The sequence below is a fragment of the Leucopleurus acutus genome (assembly GCF_964270905.1).
Source record: "Leucopleurus acutus genome assembly, chromosome: 1".
NCBI lineage: Eukaryota > Metazoa > Chordata > Mammalia > Artiodactyla > Delphinidae > Leucopleurus > Leucopleurus acutus.
In genome coordinates this window covers 131620674-131647201 of record NC_139142.1, presented here as the reverse complement: position 1 = coordinate 131647201, position 26528 = coordinate 131620674, and the positions used below count along the sequence as shown (strand labels likewise).

Genomic DNA, 26528 nt, shown 5'->3' with positions numbered 1-26528 from the left:
GAGAAAAGATAAGTAAATATATAACTGAATATGAATTTCATTAAGAGTCTAAATATAAATCTAAGTTTACAAAAAAAGAAAAAAAAACCCTAATAGTTTAAAAAGCTAATAGTTTAAAAAAGAGAGAGAGAGAGGAATATGGTAAGTGACACTACCAAGATCCAATGAGCCAAATCCCATCATTGTAAATATTATACAAATAACCCAGGTTTTTCACAAATAAATGGCTTGCTGGTAGAGGTGCAAAAGATGACACACAGATTAGAATCAGAAGGACACACAACACCAGCAGCCATCAGGAAAACACAAAGAAAAACCACAACAGCGTACCAGTGCATACCCAGTAGGACACTACAGTAAAAGAGAGACAGGAAGGCGTGTTGGCGAGGTTATGGAGAATTTGGAACCTTCACACACTGCTAGTGGGAATGTAAAATGGAGCAGCTGTTGTGGAAAACAATTTGGTAGTTCCTCAAAAGATTAAACAGCAATTCTACTCCTAGGCATATATCTAGGAAAAGTAAAAACATATGTCCACATAAACATTTGTACGTGAATGTTCATAGTAGTTTTATTCATAATAGCCAAAAGGTGGAAACAACTCAAATGTCCATCAACTGATGAGTGGATGAATAAAATGTAGTTTAGCCATACAATGTAACTTTATTTGGCAGTAAAAAGGCATTAAGTATGATACATGCAACAATATGGAAACACTGTGCAAAGTGAAAGAAGCCCATCACAAAGGACCACAAACTGTATGATTCTATTTATATGAAGCATCCAGTATAGTCAAATCTACAGAGGCAGATAGGACTAGAGGTTGCAAAGGCTGAGGAAGGGAGAGGGGAACCTGGGGAATGACTGTTAACGGACACAGGGCTTATTGTAGGAGGGAAACAAATGTTCTAAAATTAGATTGTGGTAATGGCTGCACAATCTTGTGAATACACGAAAAAACGCTGAAATATAAATTTTAAATGGGCCAATTGTATGGTGGGCAAACTCCATCTCAATAAAGCTGTTTTTTAAAAAAGAAAAACACCAACCACTACAGGCCTTGTTTCGATCCTGATATTAACAAAGTATAAAACGACATTTTTAATACAATGCAGGGGAGAATTTAACACAGACTGGGTATTAGACGTGATTAAAGAATTGCTGCTAATTTTGTTTGGTATTAGGGTGGATTTGCAGTTAGGCGGGGTTTTAATTATTTTAAAAAATTTTTTCATTGTCAGAAAAACATACTGAAGTACTGATAGGCGAAATGGTATGCCGTCTTGGATTTGCTTTCAATACTCCAGCCAAAAAAGGGGGTGGGTCAGGTCCAGGTTCTGGCTACATTATGCCTTGAATCATGATAGCTCTTCAACCTGCAAACTACATCTGCAGACAAAAATTCTGAGTATATTTTCTGGAATGTCAGGGATCTAGGTTTGAGCACCACCAGAACACTCTGGCCTAATCAAGAGACCCCCACGTCAGTCCGCAGGAAGGAACCTAAGAAACATCTAGGCAGCAGCCCCTTAGATGTTATGACTACTGTTAAGCAACTTCAGAGTTGTCACAAAAGAGGAAGCTGAGTCACAGAGAGGTCAAGTGACTTAGCTGAGGTCACAGGACCGGATGGGAGCAGGGAGCCTCTGACCTCCAGTCCAAGAGCAGATGCACATGAACACAGGGCTGTTTCAGGCTCCCCCCGGAACACCCTTAAAATGATAACCAGGAAGCATCCTGAGGGGGCCACTGCTGTGAGCCTCCGGACAGCAGCTCCTATGCCATCAACAAAGGAGACCTTGCAAAGGTTATCAAAAGCACCCAAAGAGGGCCCCATGCCAAGCCCACTCACAACGATGACTGCTACTAGAACACCAGAGGGCAGCATCCAGTGGCCAGGCTGGAATATGTTGGGTATTTACGGCAATAAAGTTCTGTGTGGCCACAAGCTGCCCTCAACTCAAACTGCAAACTAACCCTCCCATTCTTTGGAAGGCATTGAATCTCCCACTCTTCAGTAGGTACAGAAACAACTTCCAGAAGCTTGCACCAGAGGTGTGACCCCTGGTGTTGCCAGAGGCGATCTGGGGGGAGTTTAGTGTAAGGTATGTTCAAATAAGAAGTGAGTGTGTGGGTGTGCGTGCACGTGTGGGGTGTATTCTTTCCAGTAAATCGACAACGTGCACAGTGTCAGCAGGGATGCCTGCCAGCCGGCAGTTCAGCAGTTCCAGCTCGGTTGTGTTTTTGATTCCCAAACCCAAGTATGGAAGGCTCCTAAGCATCTGCGGCAGACATACAAGTGAAATCTGTCGCCTTTCTCTGAGAAAATGGGTCAGATGGTCAAACCTGATTGGGAATTTTTCTCCTAATGAAGCAAGCTCTGACCAAGCAAAGTCCCTTGCACTGCCACCTTAAACATTCCCACCTTAAAAGGGCAGCCTCCAAACCCTCTGCCAGCCTTGTGCATATCATTTTTTCGGAGTGCAATAATAACAGATCTCCCGTTTTACTAAGACGGCAGACTAGTCAAAGTTCTCACACTCTGAGATCCATGGAAGGTTGAAATCAGCCAAGAGACTCTTCTCTCATGAGCTCTACTTTCACTCTGGCCGAGTCAGTTGCATCTCTTCCCCCATCTATATTTATCTGCATTTGCTCCCCAATCTCGCTGCTGGCTGTATATCACATAACTATGTAATAAACCAATACAGCCCATAAACTGTCAAAATAGTCCAAAAGAGAGCTACTAAATGCTTCCTAATGGTAAATATTTACAAAAAGTTATTGAATTAGATATAAGCGAGACAAATGTAAAATGCTGAAAGGAAAAAATAGTGAAAATTTAAAAACAGTCTGTCCTCAGAGTGCTTCATGATCATCTTTATATTCTCTTGCAGATGGTGTGGTTCATCCAACAAAGATAATGTGCAACCTTAACTAGGTGACCCACACCAGGAAAAAACATTGGTCCGGTATCAAAAGATTGGCAAATGAATGCTTAAACTGAAAGTTAAAATATAGGGTTTCAGAGAGGTAGTAGCATAGATTCTTTACTTTAATTAACTTTGGGGGATTATCCAAGCAACAGTAAACCATGTTGATAGAGGGTTTTCCACTACTAATGGCTGCCGCTTTATTGAAAGGCAAATAATGTTTCAGGTGTTCTACATGCATAAATAGATTCGTTAAACTCTGACAAAAGTCCTTGGAAGAAAATATTCCAATATTCCAGTTTTTTATATATGGAACAGGAGGTTCAGCAATACTAAGTAAGCTGCCCACAATCATAGCCAACAACTTAAGCCTCTTCTGTGGGCTCCAGAGACCATGCTCTTAGCTACTTAGCACCCTGGTCTCTCCAAGCTACCCTCTGATCAAAAGACGTACCATGTGATCAGTATTTGAGAACTTTCAGACAAAGAGAGGAATAAAATAACAGAAACACCCAATCAGATAATGGTAACAATGACCATAGTGGTGGCAGTCAATGTTTTAGAGATGCCAAGAGGCAGTGAAAAAGGGAAGGGGAATTTAATAAACACATCTAGAGGGAGAGGGATCTGGATTCAAATACAGCCATTCACTGAAAACTTCATTTTCTTATATAAATGTAAGCTGCTTCTATAAGTTATTCCAAAAGAGGCATTCTAAAGATGTTCCCCGGTCTGAAAATAAGTACACAAGTTCATGGGAGGCAGCCATGATTTGAGGAAAGGTTAACTGCTTCTCATCTGTCCCAGAACTGTCACCTAGTAGTCACACCACCACGGGCAACTCACCACCTCTCTAAGCTGGTCTTATCACCTGAAAAGCAGATAGGATTCCTACCTAGGAATGGTTTTGCTCATATGAACCGAAAGCAACGGCTTGCCCCCTCATTCCTGGGGAATGAGGGCGTCAATATGAACACACAAACAAAGCAGTGAAGAGCACATGTGGTGGAATAAAGGGGAGGGAAGGTACCGAGGTACAGCAAGGACGGTATCACCCAAAGGACACTGGAACACCCAGGTTTCCTGACCCCAATCTTTATGCTCAACCACCAAATAAGTAACGATAACATCTCAAATTTGGTATCACATAAAGTTCTCCAAGTGTGGTCCCAAGACCAGCAGCATCAGTACTACCTGGGAACATGCTAGATGTGTCAATTTTCAGGCTTTGCCTCAAACCCACTGAATAAGAAGCTCTGGAGGTGAGGCCCAGTAGTATGTTTTAACAAGCCCTTTGGATGAGCCTGACACATGCTAAAGGTGGAGAACCACTGGCCCAGTGGGCCGAAAGCTCAAATGATGAAGTTGGATACATTGAATTTAAATCCAGACTCAAAGATGAAAATGTCTGTGACTTAGAGTATTGGTCAAGTCCTGGATAACTGAGGGGATGATGTAGGTGGAAGAAAGCACTGGATGAGTTGGAAAATAGTTACAGTGGCAAGAAGTGGAGAGTGAAGACAGCACGGGGAAAGCACAGGAAAGGGTTTGAGGGCCTCAGTCACACAGTAGTTCTGTGCTCCTGAACCAATCCCAATGCCCCTTAGTGTAAGGACAGGAAATCGTCCAGAGGCTCACTGACAGCTCCGGGCTAGATACATTCAGAGGTCCCTGGTTTGAAAGTCCTGGAGTCTGAAAGTCGTTAGGGAGAGAGACATCAACCTTAGGAGGCTGCTGCTAGGAGGAAACAGTGAAGGCACCACTGAGTGGTCATCACCACCCCAAACTGATGAGAGCGCGCCAGGCTGTCAGGGGCACGGGACAGAAGCCAACGATAGAGAAGCTAGTGCATGGGCAGTGGTGAGAAACAAAGCTGAAACGCTTGCTTCACCGTTAGTTTGAAAACAGAATCTACAGCCAAATTATTCTGACAAAAACGCACAGAACAACTCCAAAGGAGGAATATGTGTGTGAACAGATGCCAAGAGAAAAACTGACTTAAGACTTCCTACTGTGTCAAGAGCTTTGCTTGTTGACAGTAGAATTATCTTGAGTTTGTGGGGAAAAATTTCCAAGTCCACACTAAATTCTTCCTCAGAGATTCATACCCTGGGTTGCTGTGTTTTCTCAGTGAAATACTTTTGGGGAACATGCCAACAGGACGAGGGGGCTACGGTAATCTGGCAGGAGGGAGGTTTCCTCCACCTGCTAGCTCCCTGTCTGCCTGCACCCAACCACTGGACCATTTCTCCCTGTGACATACAGAGTCACGGAACCTTTCCGTCTGACCTCCAAGGCCCATTAATTTTGCCTTTACCACACGGTATATATCCAACCCCGGTGATCAAAAGCTTTTAGCACCTCACACACAGACTACTGCAACTGACGTTTTTAAAGACACGCTAACTGTGAAAACATATGAAATATAAAGAACAGTATATACCTCAATTTATATACCTATCATCAAGGATAAATACACGTTACCATGTTGTCATACTTGCTTTATGATTGCTACCCCTCCTTCTGTTTGTAAAGAACAAATGACAGATTTAGCTCAAGTCCCACACCATCCTTCTTTCTCTCCCTAAGGGTCGTCATTTTCCTGAAGGTAATTTCCACACACATTTTATCATGTTCCTACATCTCCTTATATCTATAACACAATATATTCTGTTTCTCATTGTATTTTTAAGTTCAACAGATTCACCTTCTAAAATATCTTGTTTTCTCTGTGAAGTACTTTGCTGTTTTCATACATTAAAATTTGTGCCCATCTGGGACTTCCCTGGTGGCTCAGTGGTTAAGAATCCACCTGCCAATACAGGGGACACGGGTTCGAGCCCTGGTCCAGGAAGATACCCACGTGCCACGGAGCAACTAAGCCCGTGCACTACAACTACTGAGCCTGCGCTCTACAGCCCGCGAACCACAACTACTGAGCCCGCCCACCTAGAGCCGGTGCTCTGCAACAAGAGAAGCCACTGCCATGAGAAGTCTACGCACCGCAACGAAGAGTAGCCCCTGCTCGCCGCAACTAGAGAAAGCCCATGTGCAGCAGAAAAGACTAAATGCAGCCAAAAAAACAACAACAACAAAAAATTAATTAATTAATTAAAAAATTTGTGCCCATCTGAGAGACAGGAAATGCTATCTCCTTATTGATTTTGCATTCTGGATTGCTTATGAGGCTGAATATTTTTCCCTGTCTTTAGAAGTCAGTTGAATTTCCTCTTCTCTCAAGTGCCTATCTGTTATCTTGATCTTTTTTGCTTAGAAGGTGTTATTTCCTTTTTCATATTTTCTGGACATTAATTTGTTCTTGGTAGTATGCACTGCAAATATACAAGTTTCTTCTTTCATTCTGGGGCCTCACTCTTCATTTGGTAATGCCTTTTGCCTAGTATTTTAACTTGCATTAAGGCAAGTTCATCAACCTTTAGAACTCTTAACATCACCCTACATCAATAATGGAGTGTTTTAATTACTCTAGCTCTCTAAGAAATTGGGATAATTGTGTGAGTCCTCTATATATTTTCACACAAATACACATACACACACATATTTTTATTTTTCACAGTCCTACAGGTGAATACCATGGTTGTCTGGATCTAGGTGGTAATAAGCTGCCTTTATGTATTGATCTTTCTTCCAGAGACTTTCCTTTCTATTAATAGTTCTAATTAGTTTCTTCATCGATTGAGTGAATTATCTATGTAGATAAACCTATCACCTACAACTAATGGCAGTTTCATTTTTCTAACCCTGAAATCATTTTTTTCTTTCCTTATTGTGTAATTTACTTATTATTTAATATCTGCCTCTCTGAACTAGAATATAAGTTCCATGAGGGCAGGAATGTTTGACTGTGTTTTACACTGCTGTATCCCTAATGTCTAGTGCCTACAGGTAGAAAGACATGTAATAAATTATTTATTGAACAATGAATTTTGCATTCCTGGAGAAACCAGTTACAAATTGCAGTTATGTATAAACACATGTCATGCTGGACTTTATTAATTTACAAATTTTAGGGAAGGCATCTATATTGAGTTTAAAAGTGTTACATGGTCTGTATACAATTTTGCTATCTTAATTCTGCTAGCTCCAAGTTAAGGTGACCAGTTTGGAGGTTTTCTTTTTTTTTTTTTTCCTCTTTCTGTTCTCTGAAATAACCTGAGCCTACTTTTTGTTTTGTTGTTTTTCCATTGGTATATTTTAAACCGCTAAGACTATTTCTTTCAAGATCATAGATCCATCCAGATTTTCTAAGTATCCATTTTTGCCTAGATTTTAAATATTTTGGCTTCAAGTTTTCATTTCATTCTCTTATGATGTTTAAAATCCCTATCTGAAGTTCTGTCCCCATTACTAATAATGTTTATTTTTGCCTTTTTCTTCTTTTGTTTCACTTGATCAAACTTCCCAGAAATTTACATATTTTATTAATTTTTTCAAAGAAGCAGCTTTGGGTGTTGCTGATTCTATGATTTCTATTTCGTTACTTTCTCTTGACTAAAACATTTTCTTTCTTCTATTTTGATCTTGTTTTACTTATCACTCCCTGAGGGAAGTATGTTAAATTATTCCACTAAAAGCATGTACCTGGAATTCTCCTTGTAATACTGCCTGTTTTTCCTTTTTATATTTTAAGGTAATGTTAGATGCATACAGGCGCTTACCCTGGCGAATTAGCCTTCTATCTTCATAACAACCTTCTTTGTCTCTACTTATGCTTTGTTTGCCTTACAGTCTATTTTTTGTGACACTGCATATAGCTTCTCTAGCTTTGATTTAACCAGTTTCTTGGTACACCATTTTATGCCTTTAAACTTTCCTGTGTCCTTAAACTTTAAGTATGTCTTATAGAAATACTATAGAGCTGAACTTTTAAAAAATTTCATCCAATGAGAACCTCTGTCTATTAACTGGTAAGTTTGATTTACTTATATTTGCTATGATGCCTAAGATATTTAGAAGTATTTCTCAGATCTTATTTTGTACATTCTATTTACTGTACTTTTTCTGGCTTTGTTTCTGTAAACCACCTTGTACAACTCCTACTGTATTGGCCAAGTTGTTGGTATCACTTCTCCATTACCACCCCGCTCCCCACGACACACACACACACACACACACACACACACACACACACAATCTGGTTTGGAAGTTCTACAATCTATTTCTATTCTTTTAGGCTAGCAATATTTGCCCAACATTTTATTATGAAAAAAATCTCAAACTCACAAAAGTTTAAAAGAATTATAGAGTGAACATTCTATACCCATCACCTAGAGCTATCTAAAATTTTATCACATATACTTGATTTAAGGTCTAAAGTTTATCAGTGTATCTAATATTCTTTGATACAATAAGCCATAGAAGGCTTTGATCACTTCTTTTAAAAGTGAAGTATAGTCGATTTATTAAATTATGTAAATTTCAGGTATACGACAGAGTACACCTTAAAATTTTTAAGTTTACAATTTTTAAAGATTGTACTCCATTTACAGTTATTATTAAAGACTGGCTATGTTCCCTGTGCTGTACCATATATCCTTGTAGCTTATTTATTACACACATAGTATCAATAGTTTGTACCTCTTAATCCCCTACCCCATCTTGACTCTGATCACTTTGTAAAGTTTTCTACCAGGTTTTTAAAGGACCTGAAGTTAGTCATTATTTTAATAGGTTTCATTGTTGTTGTTGTTTTAAGAGCTAATTCTTTAGATTTACCTTCTATTTTGCCAAATTCTTCTGTCAACATTGCTTCTTGCACTATATTATTGCCACATTTCTTGAAACAATTCACAGTAGTCCCCAAAGCCTGCAACTTTTGGAATCCTAAATAGATTCCAACCATCCTGCTTTCAAAGTATAGTTAAAGGTTAGACCTTGTTGAAATTACAGGCACGTTTTGGCTCTCCAAAATAACAATTTCATATGCTTATCGCCAAGTAGACTGTAGCCTCAAAAACAGCAAAGATTAATCTACAATATCCCTTGTATCTTCCCTACACCTGGCACAACAGAGCACACATATGAAGTCTTCAGTGAGGTACCACATGGCATGCTTTCTGCAAGCATTTTCTGAACACAGGAGAGCATAAAGAATACATATGGTTACTAGATTGTGTTGGTTATACTTTATGCTCCCATCAAATGATAAAATCTCCCTCCCTGGGACTCTTTGGAGATGACCTGAAGAAAAGTGTCATGTATGTAAAGCACATCAGATAGGATTTGGGACAACTGGCTGTTTCCTGGCTTCCAGCTTCCCTGGTTCTGTTCTTTATTTCTGTCCCTATCTCTCTTGCACTTATTTTCCCCACCTACAGAGCAGATGGGGGACACTAAATAATCCTTAAATCCCTGAAAACTCTGAAAATCTTTTAGTCTCTGCTTTAAATTTTTCTAAATAAAGACCTTTACTAAGGTGGTACTGAGTATAGAAATCATTAAAGGGTCTAAAGAAAGGTGAAAAAAATTCTCATAAAAAGGTCCGTAGCAACTACCGTATGATCTAGCAATCCCAGTCCTCGGTGTATATCCAAAGAACTTGAAATCACTGTCTTGAAGAAATAACTGCACACCCATGTTCACTGCACCGTTATTCACAATAGCCAAGATATGGAAACAACTTAAATGTCCTTTGATGGATGAACAGATGAAGAAAATGCGTGGCAGATACATACAATGGAATATCATTTTGCCATAAGAAAAAAGGAAACCCTGCCATTTGTGACAACACAGTTGAACCTGGAGGGCTATATGCTAAGTGACATAAGCCAGACAGAGAATGACCAATCTATATGGTCTCACTTACATGCAGAATTTTTTTTTTTAAGCCATTTTCACAGAAACAGAAAATAGAATGGTGGTTTCCAGGGTCAAGGTAGGGGAGAGGTGAAAAGGGTAATGTAGGTCAAAGAGTACAAATGTTTCAATTCTAAGAAGAATAAGAATCTAACACACAGCACGGTAACTATAGTTAATAATATGGTATCGTGTACTTAAAAATTGCCAAGTAGTTAAGCATTCTGACCACACACACACACACACACACACACACACACACACACACACACGCATTAACTATGTACGGTGACGGATGTGTTATTTTGATCTTACTAATCGTTCTATATGTATACATATATCAAATCATCAAGCAGTATACTTTAAAAATATATTAATTGTAGTTGTCAATTATTCCCAATTATTCGTCAATAAAGTTTTTTTTAAAAAGGTCCGTAGTATGCTGCTTTGAGCACAAGTGCTGAACAAGTTTTCAAAAAATTAAAAGAAATAGAGTCATTAAACATACTTCCATGTACCTCACCCTTAAGCTATGTGACTAAAATCTCTGCCTGGCTTTATCTTCAACCAGACTCTGTGGCAAAGTCCAACTTTTTTTTTTTCCCCCCAAATGAATTGTTCAAAGCCAATAGTATATATGAAAGCTAGATGGAGAAAAACAAAGGCTGGCAGACACAGCCCAGCCACAGTCACCAGGGACAGCCCAGGGATATTATCGCTGAACGGTCTCAGACTATCCAACATACAATCAGGGAAATGTGACCTTGCTGTTTTAATTAAGAGGAGACGAATACCCTCAGGAAGTTCTACCTGTCGTGTACGTGCAATAATATACACAATTAAACATCTACATGAAATGAAAATCCCTCATTACCTAGACTAGATTTGGTCTAATTAAAGAGAAAATCAAATTCATATGGAAAAATAATTGCTACCAGGCACAATAAGCTTGTTTTAATCTGGAATCTGAGTGAGGATACACATACACTAGGGGCATGAACTCCATACCATAATCTCAGAAACAAGAAAACTGAACAATGGCTTAACCTTGACGGCCTCACATTAAGAGAAGGAACATCTTTAATGGAGTGTAGGTGTGCAGCATTCGATAGCGCATAAATCGCAGGAGACAGTGTAAGAGCAATACCAGTGCTCTCACGCTGTCTGTAATCCCTACACAAGCAGTCGGTGGTGTAACAGTATTCACTGTGATGTAGTTGTCACAACCAGTGACACAGCAAAGAGACCAAAGAACCTTGCGATCACATTTTAAAGTACTTTCTTAATCTTGCTGCATATTGGGAGACCAGTGAAAGAGGCAACTTTGCCCTCCAAGTAGGAATCTGTTTGTAAATCCCAGTGTAAGGAGTCAGAAGCTACCTGCAGAAAAATTCTATGTCACTGTGAACAAGCCACATCTCCTCTCTCTGCTTCTTCTTCCACATCTGTAGCTTAAAATATACCGCTTTCTCAATTCACAAGGGGGCCCTGGGAATTATCTGTCCAAAAGCTCTAAAGAAAAGGCATGAATGAAATGACCATGGTAGCCTCATTTTTGGCACCCAGTGAATGGCTACATGTGGATCACCTTCTCATCAGGGCCAGACAGGCTCACAGTTACAAAAGCCTGAAACTAAACATTGTATTTTAAAAATTTTGGTTCATAAATCTTCTCTTCATTTTCTCCTATTCTTCATCAGTCACTCAAAGAAACAAACAAAATATGTTTCCTCCCTCCAGGGCTTAATAATTCTTGGTGTTATCAATTTCCATGGCCATAATCCACAGGTTTATGACACAAAATGTATCTGAGGGACCAACCGGGAGGTTAGAATGTGGCAAGGTGAAACTAGTAAAAGCTTGTGTGCATGTGGTTTTCTGAAAGGCATCTGGGTTGTCAGGACAGACAAAGGCAAGCTTCCGTGACTCCTGCAGGAAGGAAGCCAGACCAACTGGGTAGAAGTGGCCCTGAGGAACACTTGGCCATATGACTCGTTTGGAGAACACAGAACAAAGTCAATGACAGGACCTGCTCAGAGCCAGTCTCAGTCTCAAGGTCACTGTACAGAATACTGTAGGACAAAGCACCACTTTAGAAAGGCTCCCCAGGATTCATTAACACAAGGGTAGAGGTTTTTTTTTAGTAACAACTCAGTTTAGACCCAACAGCGTGCAGCCCAGGCATTCTCTGCCACCAGGAGAGAAGTCAGATTTCCTTTTTACCTTAGGGCACATGCTGGTCCCAACTATTTTCCACCAAAGTGAAAGTGAGGTCAAGGGCCAAATAAGCATTTTATTCTCTCCTCTCGATACACCCAGACACAATACAACAGATGACCTACTCTATGCATCTCACGTCGGCATATTCTACAGAAAAGCTGATGCCCACCCACCCCAGCTGGCATTCCTGTCAGGTCCCCACTACAAGCTGCACTCTAGGTGAGAGCATGGTATTGACCAGGTTAAGACTTTCTGCAGTGATTTTTTTTTGGCTCAGCCAAATGTTTCATCTGATCTAAGAAACAGCAGAAGAGAGAAAAGAAAAGGTGGGGAAAAACAGATAAAGGAAAGAAATGTTATCTAGACAAAATCCTTGGAAAGCCCAGACCAAACAGAGGGGAAAATGAACTCTGACGAACTGCAGCCTCCGTATGGCTGGGCTTGTCTGCTGGGCATTTCTAGGAAAACCAACCCGAAGGCCCACATTCGGAGGAGCCATGACGGATCCAGAGGGTTAGCTTTCTCTTGAACCCATAAGTATTGAGCCACAAAAATTACCCCCATCATTTTATAAAAGAGAACCAAAGACCAGATGGAAGAGTAGAGCCAGTATTAATGTATGCACCGCACTTGCAGAGCAATGAAGATTTCATAAGATTATAGTAAATAATGTGAAGCTCTCTCTTTTATACTCTGCTGTAATATTGGAGGCTTAAAAAGATATTAAACATGACAAAATTTGGTCCCATTCCCATAGGAATATCCCAAGGAGCAGGGGTTTCAGAAGATGGGGGAAGTGAGTTTCTCAAGTCCAGAAATACCCTGGACAACACCTTGGAGGGATGCCACAGACCCTCTGGTCCAGTGGAAACCACATCCTGCCCGAACACTGGAGCAAGTCATCTTCAGTCATCCCAGCCCTGAATTTCCAGGCCCCTTGCTTTCCCCGAGGCTCACAAATTTCATCATAGATTGAATCGAGTAAAAGCTAACAATCTCACAATTTACTGAAACCAGGCTGTACACACATTGCATAGCTAGCTCAAATATAAACAGTGAAGAGAAAAGAAGGCAAAAAAGAAAAACAAAAGGTCATTTACTCTAAGAATCCAGGCTTGTGTTTATGTTCCACATGAGGTCCAAACTGAATCTGGGCTTGAAATCCACCAAACTCACAAGCTTTCTCGAAGGAGACAGGGTGGGAGCCATTCAGGATATCATCCCGAGCCTGCAACACAAGAGGAAGCAAAAAGCATCAGGAGCTTGGAAGGAACAACACATTCTCTCCATTGCCATGTTCCTGCATCCCAGCGTACCCTCTCTGTGGAACAAGGGGAAACATGCCAGCCAAGCCAGAGTGAGGCATTCAGGACACTGTGGGTGATCGTAGCACAGCAGAATTAAGGCAGGGACTTCCCTGATGGCGCAATGGTTAAGAATCCGTCTGCCAGTGCAGGGGACACAGGTTCAATCCCTGGTCCAAGAAGATCCCACATGCTGCAGAGTAACCGATCCTGCAAGCCACAACTACTGGAGCCCGCATGCCTAGAGCCGGTGCTCCACAACAAGAGAAGTCACTGCAATGAGTGGTCTGCGCACCGCAATGAAGAGTAGTCCCCACTCGCTGCAACTACAGAAAGCCTGTGCACAGCAATGAAGACCCAACGCAGCCAAAAATAAATAAATAAATTTATTTATTTAAACAAACAAACAAAAAATGAATTAAGGCAAAGGGAAAACAAGTCCTTGCCCCAAATTGCCTATAGATGGAAGGCATCAACAATGCCCAGTATATTAAAACTGAAGCTTGAGTGTAATCTAGGGAGGTCGAAGTGATCATGAAAAATACAGAGGCAAAGGGAAATCTTTGTATAATGACCAGATTCATAGAGGGGGAAACAGAAATGCAATATATTTTTTATGACCCTAAATGATAAAGCTAACAAAAAAATTATCTAGAAGTAAAATCAACCCAATCCCCATCCCAAAATATATAGAGAGAACAGACAAGAACTCAATACTGCAGACATCTGGGGGAAATGATCAACAAATGCACAGTCCTGGAATCAGGAACCCACTGCACCTGAAGTCCTGAAGTTCCCATTTCCTGACCCCTCACTGCTGTTGCTATTTATTCCTTTTCTTTGTCTTTCCTTTCTCCGGTTAAATGACTCCTAGAGCACTCTCAGATGGACACTCTAACCTATGGCCCTGAGCCTTAAACCAACAACCATTTTCTTATTGCCCTGATATCTCCCTCCCTTCTGGCCTCCCAGCCTATCTCCTCCCAGCCCTCCTTCCATCCACTAACTCAGGGGTCAGCAAACTTTTCCTGTAAAAGACCAGAGAGTGAATAATCTACACCTCTGGGCCATGTGGTGTCTGTCACAACTACTGAACTCTGCTGTTGGAACATGACAGCTGCCATGGACAACACGTAGACAATTATGTGATACAGAAGGGGATTTACCAACGTGCAATACATAAATGAATGAGATGTGGTTTCAATAAAACTTTATTTATAAACACAGCTGACTCTGTGGCTGCATTTTGCTGACCCCCCCCCCATTATTTCTATCAGCTGATAGGCAGATAAATAAAAGGAGAGGAAAGGGAAAGGAAGAATGAAAGAAGTGAGAGTGAGAGAGAGACAGAGACAGAGACAGAGACAGAGAGACAGAGAGACAGGGAGACAGAGGGAGGAAGATGTTTTCCTTGAGCCAAAAGAAACCTTTGGGACTGTCTAGTGCAAAGCCCACATCTTACATACTGGGTAACTGCAACTCAGATAATTTGAATGACTCGCCTGAGTTTAAACAATTAGTTAATGGTAAAAACATAAAAGGTTACTGAGAGAGTAGTATCTTTCAGTTAATAAGAAGTACTGATTTTCTGACCAATAACCATCCTTGTATTCTAGATGGGAGGTACGAAAGCTGTAGTGCGTGTGAAGTGATGAGCCAGGTAAGTGCTGTGAAGCCAAGCAGAGAGAGGCAGTAGTCGCCATGAGGACCCCACCTGGGAGGCAAACAAAGGCCCACCTCTGGATGGCCAGCTCACAATGGACACCAACCTGTACCACAACCCAACCCGACTGGAAAGTGCGTGTCACAGACACGGTGAGAGCCGGAGCCCAGCTCCTGCCCACCACGAGCCACAGCCAGAGCTTCCGGAAAGCTCACCAACCTCAGCGTCTGAGTATTCAATACTGTACCTGAACATAGAGCAAGTTCAGCTGCACGGGGTCTCTCGAGTCCACATTCTGATCAGAGTAAAAGAACTTCCGTCTAAGCAGCAACGTTTCATTTTCATCTACTCCTTGTTCTCTGAACGTTCGGCTGTGATCCAGCCAATTTACTGCAACACAAGACGACATATGAAAGAACTGTGTCGATTCTTCCTCTTAGTTCAGGGGGATTAACCCAAACAGCAGTGTGATGCAGACGTGGATTTCTAGGATGCTGATAACCAGTTATAGTTACTTCTTAGATTAGATCTGAGCTTTTTAACTTTGCAAAGTAACTGCACATGTACCATATGACACATGAAAAAGCAAATGAGGGAGAAATCCGCAGCGATTCCTCACTTAGTAAAGCCCCAGAATGAATCCACGTGCCTTCCTTGGGGTGGTGGGATAAGGCAAACATAGGTGCAAAGGGATGGATCACTCCTCTGCACCTCGCACAGCTCTCATTCCTACGCTCCTCCCCGGGCCCAACACACACATTGTGAGCAAGTATTTATTAGAAGCCTCAACTTTGGCACAGGGAATGTGTTGGATGGACCTCATCTCCCACAGTACCTGGAAGAGCAACATGCACAGTACAAAAATCCTCAGGATTTGTCTACTAAGGTCTCATTTGGAAAGAAGTATGCAGCTGTAAATCAAATGAGGCGAGAGAGAAAGAGAGAATGGACAAAGGGTCAGAGGAAATGAAAACCCCACGGAAGATCAATAAACCTAATGCCAAGGATGACATCTTCCCAATGCAGCACTGAGAGAAAGAACAATGAAGGGAAGAGGCTGGGAAGGTCTGAGTGAAATGTGCATGAAGTAAGATCCTTGGGGGTGGGGTGGTGTCAGGCGGTCAGGTGCACAAAGCACAGGTCTGGGGGACACATGGGGTATATATACTGGCTTTTCTGTATATTATTAGCTCTGTAGCCGTAGAAAAGGACCTTCCTACGATAGAATGATATTACTATTTCATAACCCCTAAGGAAATAATGGATCTAAGTAATGATCATCAATGGCTGTTAACACCACAAAAAAGGAAACAACCAAATTCAACTTCCTAATGGAAGTACACAACACCACATAGGAGTCTTTATTTTTAAACACACATACACACACACACACACACACACACACACACACACAAATCTGATCAAGCCTCCAGATCTCAGGAATTAAAAGGGACACATGAACATGTTAAATGACACCACAGGTCATCTAACAAAATCCAGGATGTAGAAACTTCTATACAAGTAACAATCTGGTTTCTTCCCCTCAAAAATTATAAGGCAGAAATAAAACAGATGGAGGGAAACTCTTGAGACTAAAAGAGTTAAACAACCTATCATCCAATCTTATTTGGACCTTCATTTAAACAAACTGTTACAAAAAAATTCTTTAGACAGCAATGGAGAAGATGGGAACACAATGTGTATATTTCGCCTTAAGAGATTACTTTTGAGATGTGAAATGGTATTATCATCCCTTTTTTTTTTTTCCCTTAAGGGTCTATATCTTTTAGTGACACAGGCCAACATGTTTGTAGATGAAATAAAACAAAGGCACAACCACACACTCCTGTCCTGGGTCATACAGATGATGGGAGAGGAGTGAGGCTTGGCTGACCATGTGCCTGCATCACACCTCCTCTTCAGACACTCACGGTCATCATCCGTGTGAAGCTTGGCCTTCAACTTCTCCATCTTCCTCTCGTCTCGTAACAGCGTCCTGTCTTTTTTTAATGTACCCGTTCCTTCTTCTTTCTTTTCTTCAATTGTTTCTTGGATTAAAGAGTATTCTTCATAGTTTGTAATTCCTAAAATTATCAATTAGGTTATTATAATGGTCAGTGATTACATTGCTATCAACTCCTTTCATCCTGGGGCCTATAATACTCCAAGGAGTCCCTGGGGGCAAAAGATGGGAAAGAAGCCTTGCCAAGATGAAGGTCAGGGTCACCCAGGGAGCACACATCAAGGAACTGGCCACAAAGGAGGATCTTTGGCTAGTTAAGTCACACTCAAAGGTCACGTTCAAGTCTCCTGACTAATTTTTGAGTAATAAGAACAAAGTAGAGATCATACAGAGGAAGGCAAGACAATGTCAAGCAAGCAGTGTCTGAAGGAGCTGGGCTTCCTTTACATGATGAGGAAACTAAGACAGGCAAGGCCACTTTCTGAAGATATTCAAGAGGCTTCACATAGAAAGGAGAGACAGACTTGTTCTGAGGAGACTAACAGAAGCTAGGAGAAAAAAAGATGCCTAAGAATTGTACAGGCTGTCCCCACGAGTCTTCAGGAGAGATCCTGGGTATCAGTGATGCTGACACAGAATCACAGCCGTGGGCAGGAGACTGAATTATATGATTTTGAAACATTACTTTCCATTGAAAACTCCTATTGTTTTTGAAATAAAAGCTCTCACTTGTGACTCAGTGAGAAGTTTCAAGTGTTGACAACACCAGTGAGTGGGTTTGCAAATCAGGAAAATGAACACACTCTCTTGGGACTGGGCCAAAGTCAATGTGTTACAATACATTCAAAATTGCCTAGATACCCAAAGGGGGTGGAAAAAAAGAAGAGGCATATTATTAAAAACAAAACGAAATCCAGAAGCTCTGCATGTGTACCCTTACCTATCCTGCTGCAAATAGTAACCAGGAGTTCCCCAACAGTCTTGGAATCATCCACCATCACTGTTTTCACAGATCCATCCAGCATCCGAATTTTCTGAGGTCTCTGTTTTTTTTTATATTCCAAAATATCCTACAGCAAAATCATACAAACATCTCACACTGCGTGGGAAATGAGGTAATAAACTTGGACACTTTTCTTGAAAAAATGACTTTTCCCGAGCACCCTCTGATTTCCTCCTTCTAAGTTTTCATGAGATTTTGGCCACTAATACAGAATCTCCAGTGTGATAAACTGCTTTCATAAAGCTTTCTTTAAACTCTGATAGTAAAATTTCACCTCAAAAAGTCATACTTATAGTTCAGAGTTACTGAAAACTAACCTCTGTAAAGTGAAAGTAGCATATGTCCTCCTGAAAGGCTGAAAACGGTCTGCTGTAATGAGAATTAGCAGAGGAAAATTCCCACTTGTTTTTTAAAAAGTTTGTAGTGTGCTTCTTCAATGACCTCTTACATAGTTATAAGCAATTTTTAATATATATGTCATGAAGGACATAAGTAATACCCCCATAATTCTTCACAGTAGTGGTGTATCACAGTAAAAGTGGTTTTCTGCCAATAATGGCAAGACCAAACAGGCGCAATAAGTTTGAGAGTTATGTCTAAATAAGAGACTCTCCTTTTACTACACCTCTTAAAAAGAGAACTATGGGAGGGAAAATTAATGGCAACTCATACTTTGCTCCTGCTTATGGAGTACTGACCAATCCGATGTGTCTATTCCGTAAACCAAAACCCGATATATTTCGGGGGTTAAGCTAATATTGTGTTAGTTTCAGGTGTACAGCAAAGTGATTCAGTGTTATATATATATATATATATATATATATATATTAGATTATTTTCCATTATAGGCTGTTACAAGATACTGAATATAGTTCCCTGTTAACACATTTTTATTCATTATTTTTTTCCTACTTCCATAACACAATTTTTTATTGTTACTGTTATTAAACTTATATCTAATGTGAACTTTTTTATAAAAGCAAAACACTGATTAATATTTAATTTCTGGCTACCTTTAGGATTATATTTTTGTTCTCTCTCTATGCTTACTTTCTATCACCAGTCACCAGGGTACTTCCTACATACTTACAGGAAGATGCTATGTTTCATAACCACCAAGTCCAACAATGGCATGTAGAAACAGCTTAAAATCATTACCTCATGCTGCTTTAATTACTTTGTGGAGTTTCAAGAATTTGGACTGCTGATATTCTCTATCACTAACCTGGACGGCCTTTACGAAGTATATTACATCAAAACTATTAATAAGGTGCCCTTGTGGGCTTCCCTGGTGGCGCAGTGGTTGAGAGTCCACCTGCCGATGCAGGGGACACGGGTTCGTGCCCCGGTCCGAGAAGATCCCACATGCCGCGGAGCGGCTGGGCCCGTGAGCCATGGCCGCTGAGCCTGCGCGTCCGGAGCCTGTGCTCCGCAAAGGGAGAGGCCGCAACACTGAGAGGCCCGCGTACCGCAAAAAAAAAAAAAAAAAGAATAAAGTGCCCTTGAATCAAAATAGTTGTTGAATCTCTCTTTTTCTTTGAAGCATAATCATGTTAGCTTCTATGGAAGGCCAAGGGACAAAGTGATGAAAAAAATAAAAAAAAGATCAACAGCATACCCCATTTCGCAACATGTAGTAATCCAGTGTTCTGCCTGCTTCCAGCCAAATTCCTTTCCTGGGGTCTTCATCTGAGAGAAACAGCCCATAGTCAGAAGCTGGAGGGAAAACAGAAAGAAAAATAAAAAACAAAGTGATGATGACGCCATCACTGACTTCCAGGCTCTTGAGTCTGCTGACTTGGCAAGGGGTTCTCCTTCACTAGAGAAATACTTCATTCTGACAACATGGGCAGCCGCTGGGACTAAAGCAGATGGGGAGGAATGAGAGCTGAGCTGCAAAACCAACACCCACATCCAGGGGTCATGTTTCTTAAAACAAGTGGGCAGCAGTCGTGTCTAACATTTAGGGAAACGCCGAGAACAAAGCGGTCCAAATTTCCTTCTAACTGAATTGGGCTTTGTTCCCTATCGCATGCTGTAAAAGCCAGGCCAAGAACCCAGGAAGAATGGTAAGACAGCTGTGGAGAAACTATGCACATAATCACTCCAGCCAAGGCCACTTAAGCAAAGAGGGGCCGATGGAGCCTTGACACTTGGAATAATCCCTCCATCACCCCCACACAGCACTACAAAATAAAAGGAAGAGTTCCGTGTGAGATGAAGTCGCTGCTCCCCATGCCACCAAATTATGAGTACAGTTGGAGAGTTAAACCCTGTGTTCTTCACAGAAATCCTTTAAGCCGACCCAGGAAGTATAAGCGGGTGGAGGAAGGAGGAAAGCAGTATCGTTTCCTGTCTCAAGACTTCTTTCTTCCTAAATGTGATTCAAGGAAACCTCAGAGACCCAGATGAGGGCCAGAGCTCCTGTTGTTTCTTAGAAAAACAATTTCAAGATCTATAAAGGTTTGTATCTTCACCAGAGTTTTACAGCAATCCAACCCAAACAAAGTTTTAAAAATCTGGGAATAAACAGTAACAGAAAAGTAAAAACACCAGATATGACTGGACATCCAGATCTTGAGTAAGGTTGGGAATGTGGGCAAACTTTATTCTGATTTTTGGGTAATCGAGAAATAACAGTGTTTTGAATAATATAGATATTGCTCTTGGACCAAAAGGTTCATGCTTTTGTGAGTAACAGATCTTTTCAAGAAGACCCAGGCCTAACAATAGCTATCTTTGAACGTTTGATTTTTATGATTCCAATTTTTAAGGAAAGTTTTATTCCATTTTCACACTAAAGGCTTATTAATTTAGGAGTAACCCCAATTTCTCAAGCATTAAATACTAAATAAAAGAAGGAAATGTAGAGAGAAGACAAAGGGAAACGGAAAATAAAATTGTATGAATGACTCTTGTTTAAACTCAGATTAACAGTGGTTCAACCAAACATTAAACACAACATGTATCAGAAATATTTTTTTTAAGGTTTAAGACAAAGATGATAAAGCCCCTGCAAAGTACTTGAAATATAAGGCTTGCCCTGGGTCCTGATGGCTGTTCCAGTCTTCTTCAGGCTGCTAGCAGTGGAAAGTTTTCAGGCATGCGAAACAGCGCTCAGGATATGCAAAAACGGTAACTGTCAGAGCAGCTTCATCTGTACTCTATGGGGCTTTATAACAAAAAGTGACTTGTAAACAGAGCGCAATGCTGATGTATGGAAGGGTCATGACAATGAGGATGGCTCGCTGGCAGCTGTGATCATTGTCATTACAAGTCTCACACAGGAGGCAAGTAATGTCCAGGATAAGAAGACATTTCATTTGAAACATACACACCTGTGTACCACTCAGAGCCTCCGTTTCCTTAACTATTAAGGGAAAAACATACAAACACATGTCAAACAGCCAGTAAATAACCAATGGCCTACCTTGGCCAGTTTGTGCCTCGGGTACCCGTTCCCGAATGACTCGACATGCGTCGTACACCGCCGTCGATGGTTCAAACTGCATGGTCTTCACCACGTTGCAGTGGCGGACACAGATCTTTAAGGACAGGGCCACCATTTTTCCAGATGACTTGAGGACTCTCACTTAGAATGTCTGGGGAACACAAACGAACAAACCGTGACGTTCGTGATAACTGTCCAGTAGAAAAAGAACGTTAAGAGTCTGAATCAGCTTTAAAAATCGAAAGAAAATAAAATGGCAATTAAAGAGAAGGCTCCGGATAAAAACACAAGTTAAAAAATAACTTTTGAAAATTTGAGAATAGGACAGCAGCAGTCGTGGAGTTACCATTATCATAGGGTGGCAAGGAGAGCCCCTTGGAAGGAGGGAACCATAGGAGTTCACCAAGGCTCCTTCCTCAAGGCTGCTCCCTACTTGGGGTTTCCCCAGGGAGAGTGGCATTTCCCAGGTGAGTGTCCTCCAGGTGAGAGGCCGAGTGTCCTGGGCGCCCACTGCTGTCTCCTGACGATGCCTGTCAGCACCCTCAGTTGCGGGGCTCCCTCCCCAGCAGCTCCTGGGCACAGGGAAGAGGCACCTCTGCCCTCTGGGGTGCTTCTCACGGCCAAACTCCACCACATCTTGTACCAGAAGACCTGGCTTGGAGGCCCAGCCCCATCGCCAGGAGACAGCCAACTGGCCACTCTGCTTCCGTTTCCTTGCAATCAAGGAGCCATACGCTGCTATCTGCCCTTCATAATTCACAGAAGAACTGAATCCTGAGGGGATCTCAGTGCCAGGCCAAGGCACAGCCATCACTAATGAGGCCAGAGCGGCTTATCTTAAACACCCGGTGTGCCAGGCAGCTTCAGACTCCTCAGGGGTCTCAAAGTGAAGAAAATGCCAATTTAGTTGTTCTTTCATTCAGACAAACGCCTGGGATATTTTGCTTCTTATCCAGTTCAATGGCTTTAAAAATAGATAGGTGCTTAGGCTGGGTTTGAATTATTTTGTAAAAGCCTTCTTTTTACATTTTAAGTCCAGTCATTTAACGCATTTTCTGAGTTGGTGGCTTCTGGGTGATTTCAACTACCTGCTCCATTCCTTGGGCAGAAACTTATCCCCCAACTCAGGCCAGCCTCTATCAATGCACGCCTTGGACACAAGAGGGAGGCATCTTCCCTGCACCTGAGAAGCCAACACAGACCTACCCAGCTCACTGTCATCCTGGAAACCAAAATAAGGCACTTCACAGTGAGTGGCTTATTAGAATCCTAGAGCTGCATGGATAACAAATCCCCAGGAGTTTCAATCTCACACTCCTTTCTCGTCTTTTATTAGAGAATCTACACGTAGTAAACCAGGACCACAGCTCCCTCTGGGAATGCAAGTGCTAAGAAGCAATCAGGTGGCCACAGGCAGAGAGGGCAGCAGGCTGACCGGGGTGGGAGCCTCTAAGGCGTTGCTTCTCAGCAAGCCTCACTAACCACTGGCTTCCTAACATCCAGCGACTACAGTCACTTGGATACAGAGGACAGTTTTCAACAGATGCTCTGGTATCCACGGGCAAGGTGTGTACACACTCTCATGCAGCAACCATTTACGCTGTCCAACTGTAAAGTCATTCTGACCTCTGCTTAGCTTCCGCATAAATCTGGCCCATGAAAACACGAAAATATTTCTTATTTGAGAAATGTCAAGATACACTTCTCAACAAACAATAGCAGTATTCACTGACAATCTGCCCTAAACAGAATTAATTTACTACAGCCTGGGCAGTGACTAGATTGAGTTGTTCAAAATATCTGATGATTTTCCATCTACAAGATTGAGGTCTTGTAAAGCCACATACGTAGGCATCCCTCGGGGATGTCGTGGGTTTGGTTCCAGACCACCACGATAAAGTGCATATCGAAATGGAGTGAGTCGCACGAATTTTTTGGTTTCCCGGTGCATATAAAAGTCATGTTTACACCATACTATGGTCTATTAGGTGTGCAATACCATGATGTCTAAAAAAAACCAAATACGTATACACTATCAGAATATACTTTATTGCTAAAAAATGCTAACCATCCTCTGAGCGATCAGCAAGTCGTAACGGTTTTGCTGGTGGAGGGCCATGCTGACTGACCAGGGTAGTAGTGGTTAAAAATGGGGGTGGCTGTGGCCATTACTTAAGACAGCAACGTCTTGTGCCGTATTGATCGACTCTTCCTTTCACAAAGGATTTCTCTATAGCATTTTTGATTTCCTTCCAGAACTTTTCCTCTGCATTCACAACTTGACTGTTGGGGTCATGAGGTCTAGCTTTCAGCCTGTCTTGGCTTCCTCACTAACTAAATCATTTCTAGCTTTGACTTAAAGTGAGAAACGTGTGACTCTTCCACTTACTTGACCACTTAAGAGGACACCGTTGGTTTATTAATTGGCCTAATTTCAATAGTGTTGTTTCTCAGGGAATAGAGAGGCCTGAGGAGAGGGAGAGAGATGTGGGAACGGCTGGTCAGTGCAGAAGTCAGAACACATATTTGTCAGTTAAGTTTCCTGTCTCGTGTACAGGTGTGGTTCAGGGCTCCCCAAAACAATTACAATAGTAACATCACAAATATAATAATGAAAAAGTTTCATATATTGCGAGGGCTACCAAAACGGGTCACAGAGACATGAAGTGAGCAAATGCTGTTGGAAAGATGGCGATGCTGATAGACTCGTCTGAGTCAGGGTTGCCACAAACCTTCAATTTGTTAAAAAACAAAAAACAAAAAAACACAGTCGCTGCAAAGCACAGTAAAGCAAAGTGCAATGAAACAAGGTATGCCTGTAAAATGCTCTACCCAACTCTTTGTAATAGGCATATTTAACCAACCAACTCTCCAATTTGAAGAAATCAAACTGTATGGTATCACTTATACGTGGAATCTAAAAAATAATACAAATGAATGTATATGTAAAACAGAATCAGACTCACATATAAAGAAAACAAACTTGTGATTACCAAAGGGGGAGGGACAAATTAGGGGTATGAGACTAACAGATACAAACTATTATGTACAAAATAAACAACCAACAAGGATATACTGTGTAGCACGGGGAATTACAGCCATTATCTTATAACCTATAACCTACAGCCATAACCTACAATGGAGTAGCACCTGCAAAAATACTGAATCACTATGCTGTATAGCTAAAACTAAAATATCGTAAATCAACTATACTTCAATAAAAATATAAACTCTAGGGCTAAATTGACAAATTTGCTGGGGTGTAAATCACTCCATGGGTTAGTTTTTCCCCTGCAGCTGGTGGGGTTTCCCGAAATGGTGAGATCCATGAGCATAGCTGGTGATAACAGTCGGTGGGAAACTTGATGACATCATGGGTGCTGTTTACACAACACAGCAGAGAGAGTGAAATGGTTAGTATCTTCCATCCCCTGAGAATAGGAAGTAGTCCAGTATAAGTATCCCTGCATGAAAGTGTCCCTTCCCAGGCTAGTAACTGGACTTTCTGAAGAGCAAATGAATGGTCCCTGTAGCCAACCAGAGAAAGACTCAATCGCTGGGAAAGGCAAAGCCACGACACGGGGCCGAGAGCAGAAATGCGCAGCAGGACAGACCGCATGGGAGAGCTCAGACGGAAGTAGAAGACACAGAGGGGAGCGAGGAGAAATGGGCAAATTGAGGAACGGGGGGCTGCAGGACAGAGGGTGCAGAATCAATGAGCAACACGGGAAAGAAGCCCAGAACATGGGGAAGCGGAAGACAAGAAGAGAAGCAGGAAAGTATGACAGGAAAGGAACATTTCTATCCAAAACAACTGGAAAAATGAAGAAGCCATTGACTGAGGGGGAGGAAGCTGCTGGAGGCACAGGTCTGGGGTGAAAAGTTGCTAAGGAATTCCTCTGGGATGTATTCAGCGAGAGGTGGAGCAGAGTCAAACACAAAACTGGAGATACGATGCGGGGTGCGGGAGTGTCGCCATGTTCAAGTCTTTGGGGCTAGAAAGATCATCTAGGGAGTGAGCACGAGAGGGAAGAGACCTGAGGTCTGGGTCCTGGAACAATGTTCTAGAATCAGAACAAGAAGGAACCCGCAAGGAGACCTAGTGGTAGGAGAGGGAGGAACATGGAGGGAGGGTGGGACCAGAGGGAAAGTGCCTCAAGCAGGAGGGAGAGATCACATGTGTCAAATGCTAATCACAGTTCAGGAAGAGGGGTGCTGAGACAGGACAGCGGAATCTGGCTGCTTGGAGGTCTCTGGCAGCTGGGAAAAGAGCGGGGGTAAGGCCAGAGCAGCAGGTCTACGAGACAAGTGAGGAGGGGGGCTGGCCCAACAAGTACAGAGGCCTGACGGAAGGGGGTGCGGAACAGGCGGTAGCTCTGATTTACGCTTTGAAGGCTTTTTATCCAGAAACAATGCACCACATGGATGCTGCAACCTCCCTTTCTAGCCAGCACCTATACAGACCTGGTTTCCCCTTATTACGGCCCTTGGGGGCAGGCCCAGGACAGCTAAGTGTCCTTGCTGGAGGCAGGTGCCTCGCCACACAACGCTGCTGCCCGTGCGTGTGAGAGCAGCGGGGAGAAGAGGGTGAGTCTTGGTTCAAGCAAAGGGCGCTGGACTAGGAGTGTGTGGTCCAGGTTCAGTCCCAGCCTGTCGATGCCTTGGACCTTCTTTCTCTGCTTTTCAGAGAGCAGGAAGCCACCAACTCCCATGAAAGGAGCCTCCCAGCAGGCACGTGCTGCTTGGCCAGCTCCTCCCCTATTCTCCTTATCCTGACATCTCACAATGGAGGCCACTATCCTTAGCTCAGGGCAGATGTTGAACGGAATAAGGGACACCAGAGATTTATTTCGCGGTCTACCATCTCAAAACAACCACTGCGAAAAGCATCAGTTTCACTACACGGGAACACGTTACGCAAAAAGACAAAAAATCCACATCAGTCACTCTGAACGAGCTCTGCACGGTCGTCAAAAACGAAAAGGCTCCAATTTCTTCTACTTACTCTTGGCTCTCTGTTTTATTATGACTCAGTGTTCCCAAGTATGAAAGCATGAAACAGGACCGACAATTTCCTGCACGGGAATGTTTTAAAAAATGCAAATTATGCACATAAAAATGCTTTATAAACGACAAAATTATGTATAAAGCCAAGGTACTTTTCCTACTATCACG

General features: G+C 42.0%; 1 protein-coding gene across 1 annotated transcript in view; it reads right to left on the bottom strand.

The window, feature by feature from the left end:
- The window catches only part of TLN2 (talin 2), a 438134-nt gene that overhangs the window by 173745 nt on the left and 237861 nt on the right, over positions 1–26528 (bottom strand). The window contains exons 4-9 of the mRNA XM_082844286.1: positions 21333–21504; positions 19521–19618; positions 17840–17969; positions 16868–17020; positions 15184–15326; positions 13070–13197 (exon numbers count right to left, since the gene is read on the bottom strand). Of these exons, the coding sequence (XP_082700412.1) occupies positions 13070–13197; positions 15184–15326; positions 16868–17020; positions 17840–17969; positions 19521–19618; positions 21333–21468 (788 nt within the window). The 5' untranslated portion in view covers positions 21469–21504. The remainder of the gene's footprint in view (positions 1–13069; positions 13198–15183; positions 15327–16867; positions 17021–17839; positions 17970–19520; positions 19619–21332; positions 21505–26528) is intronic.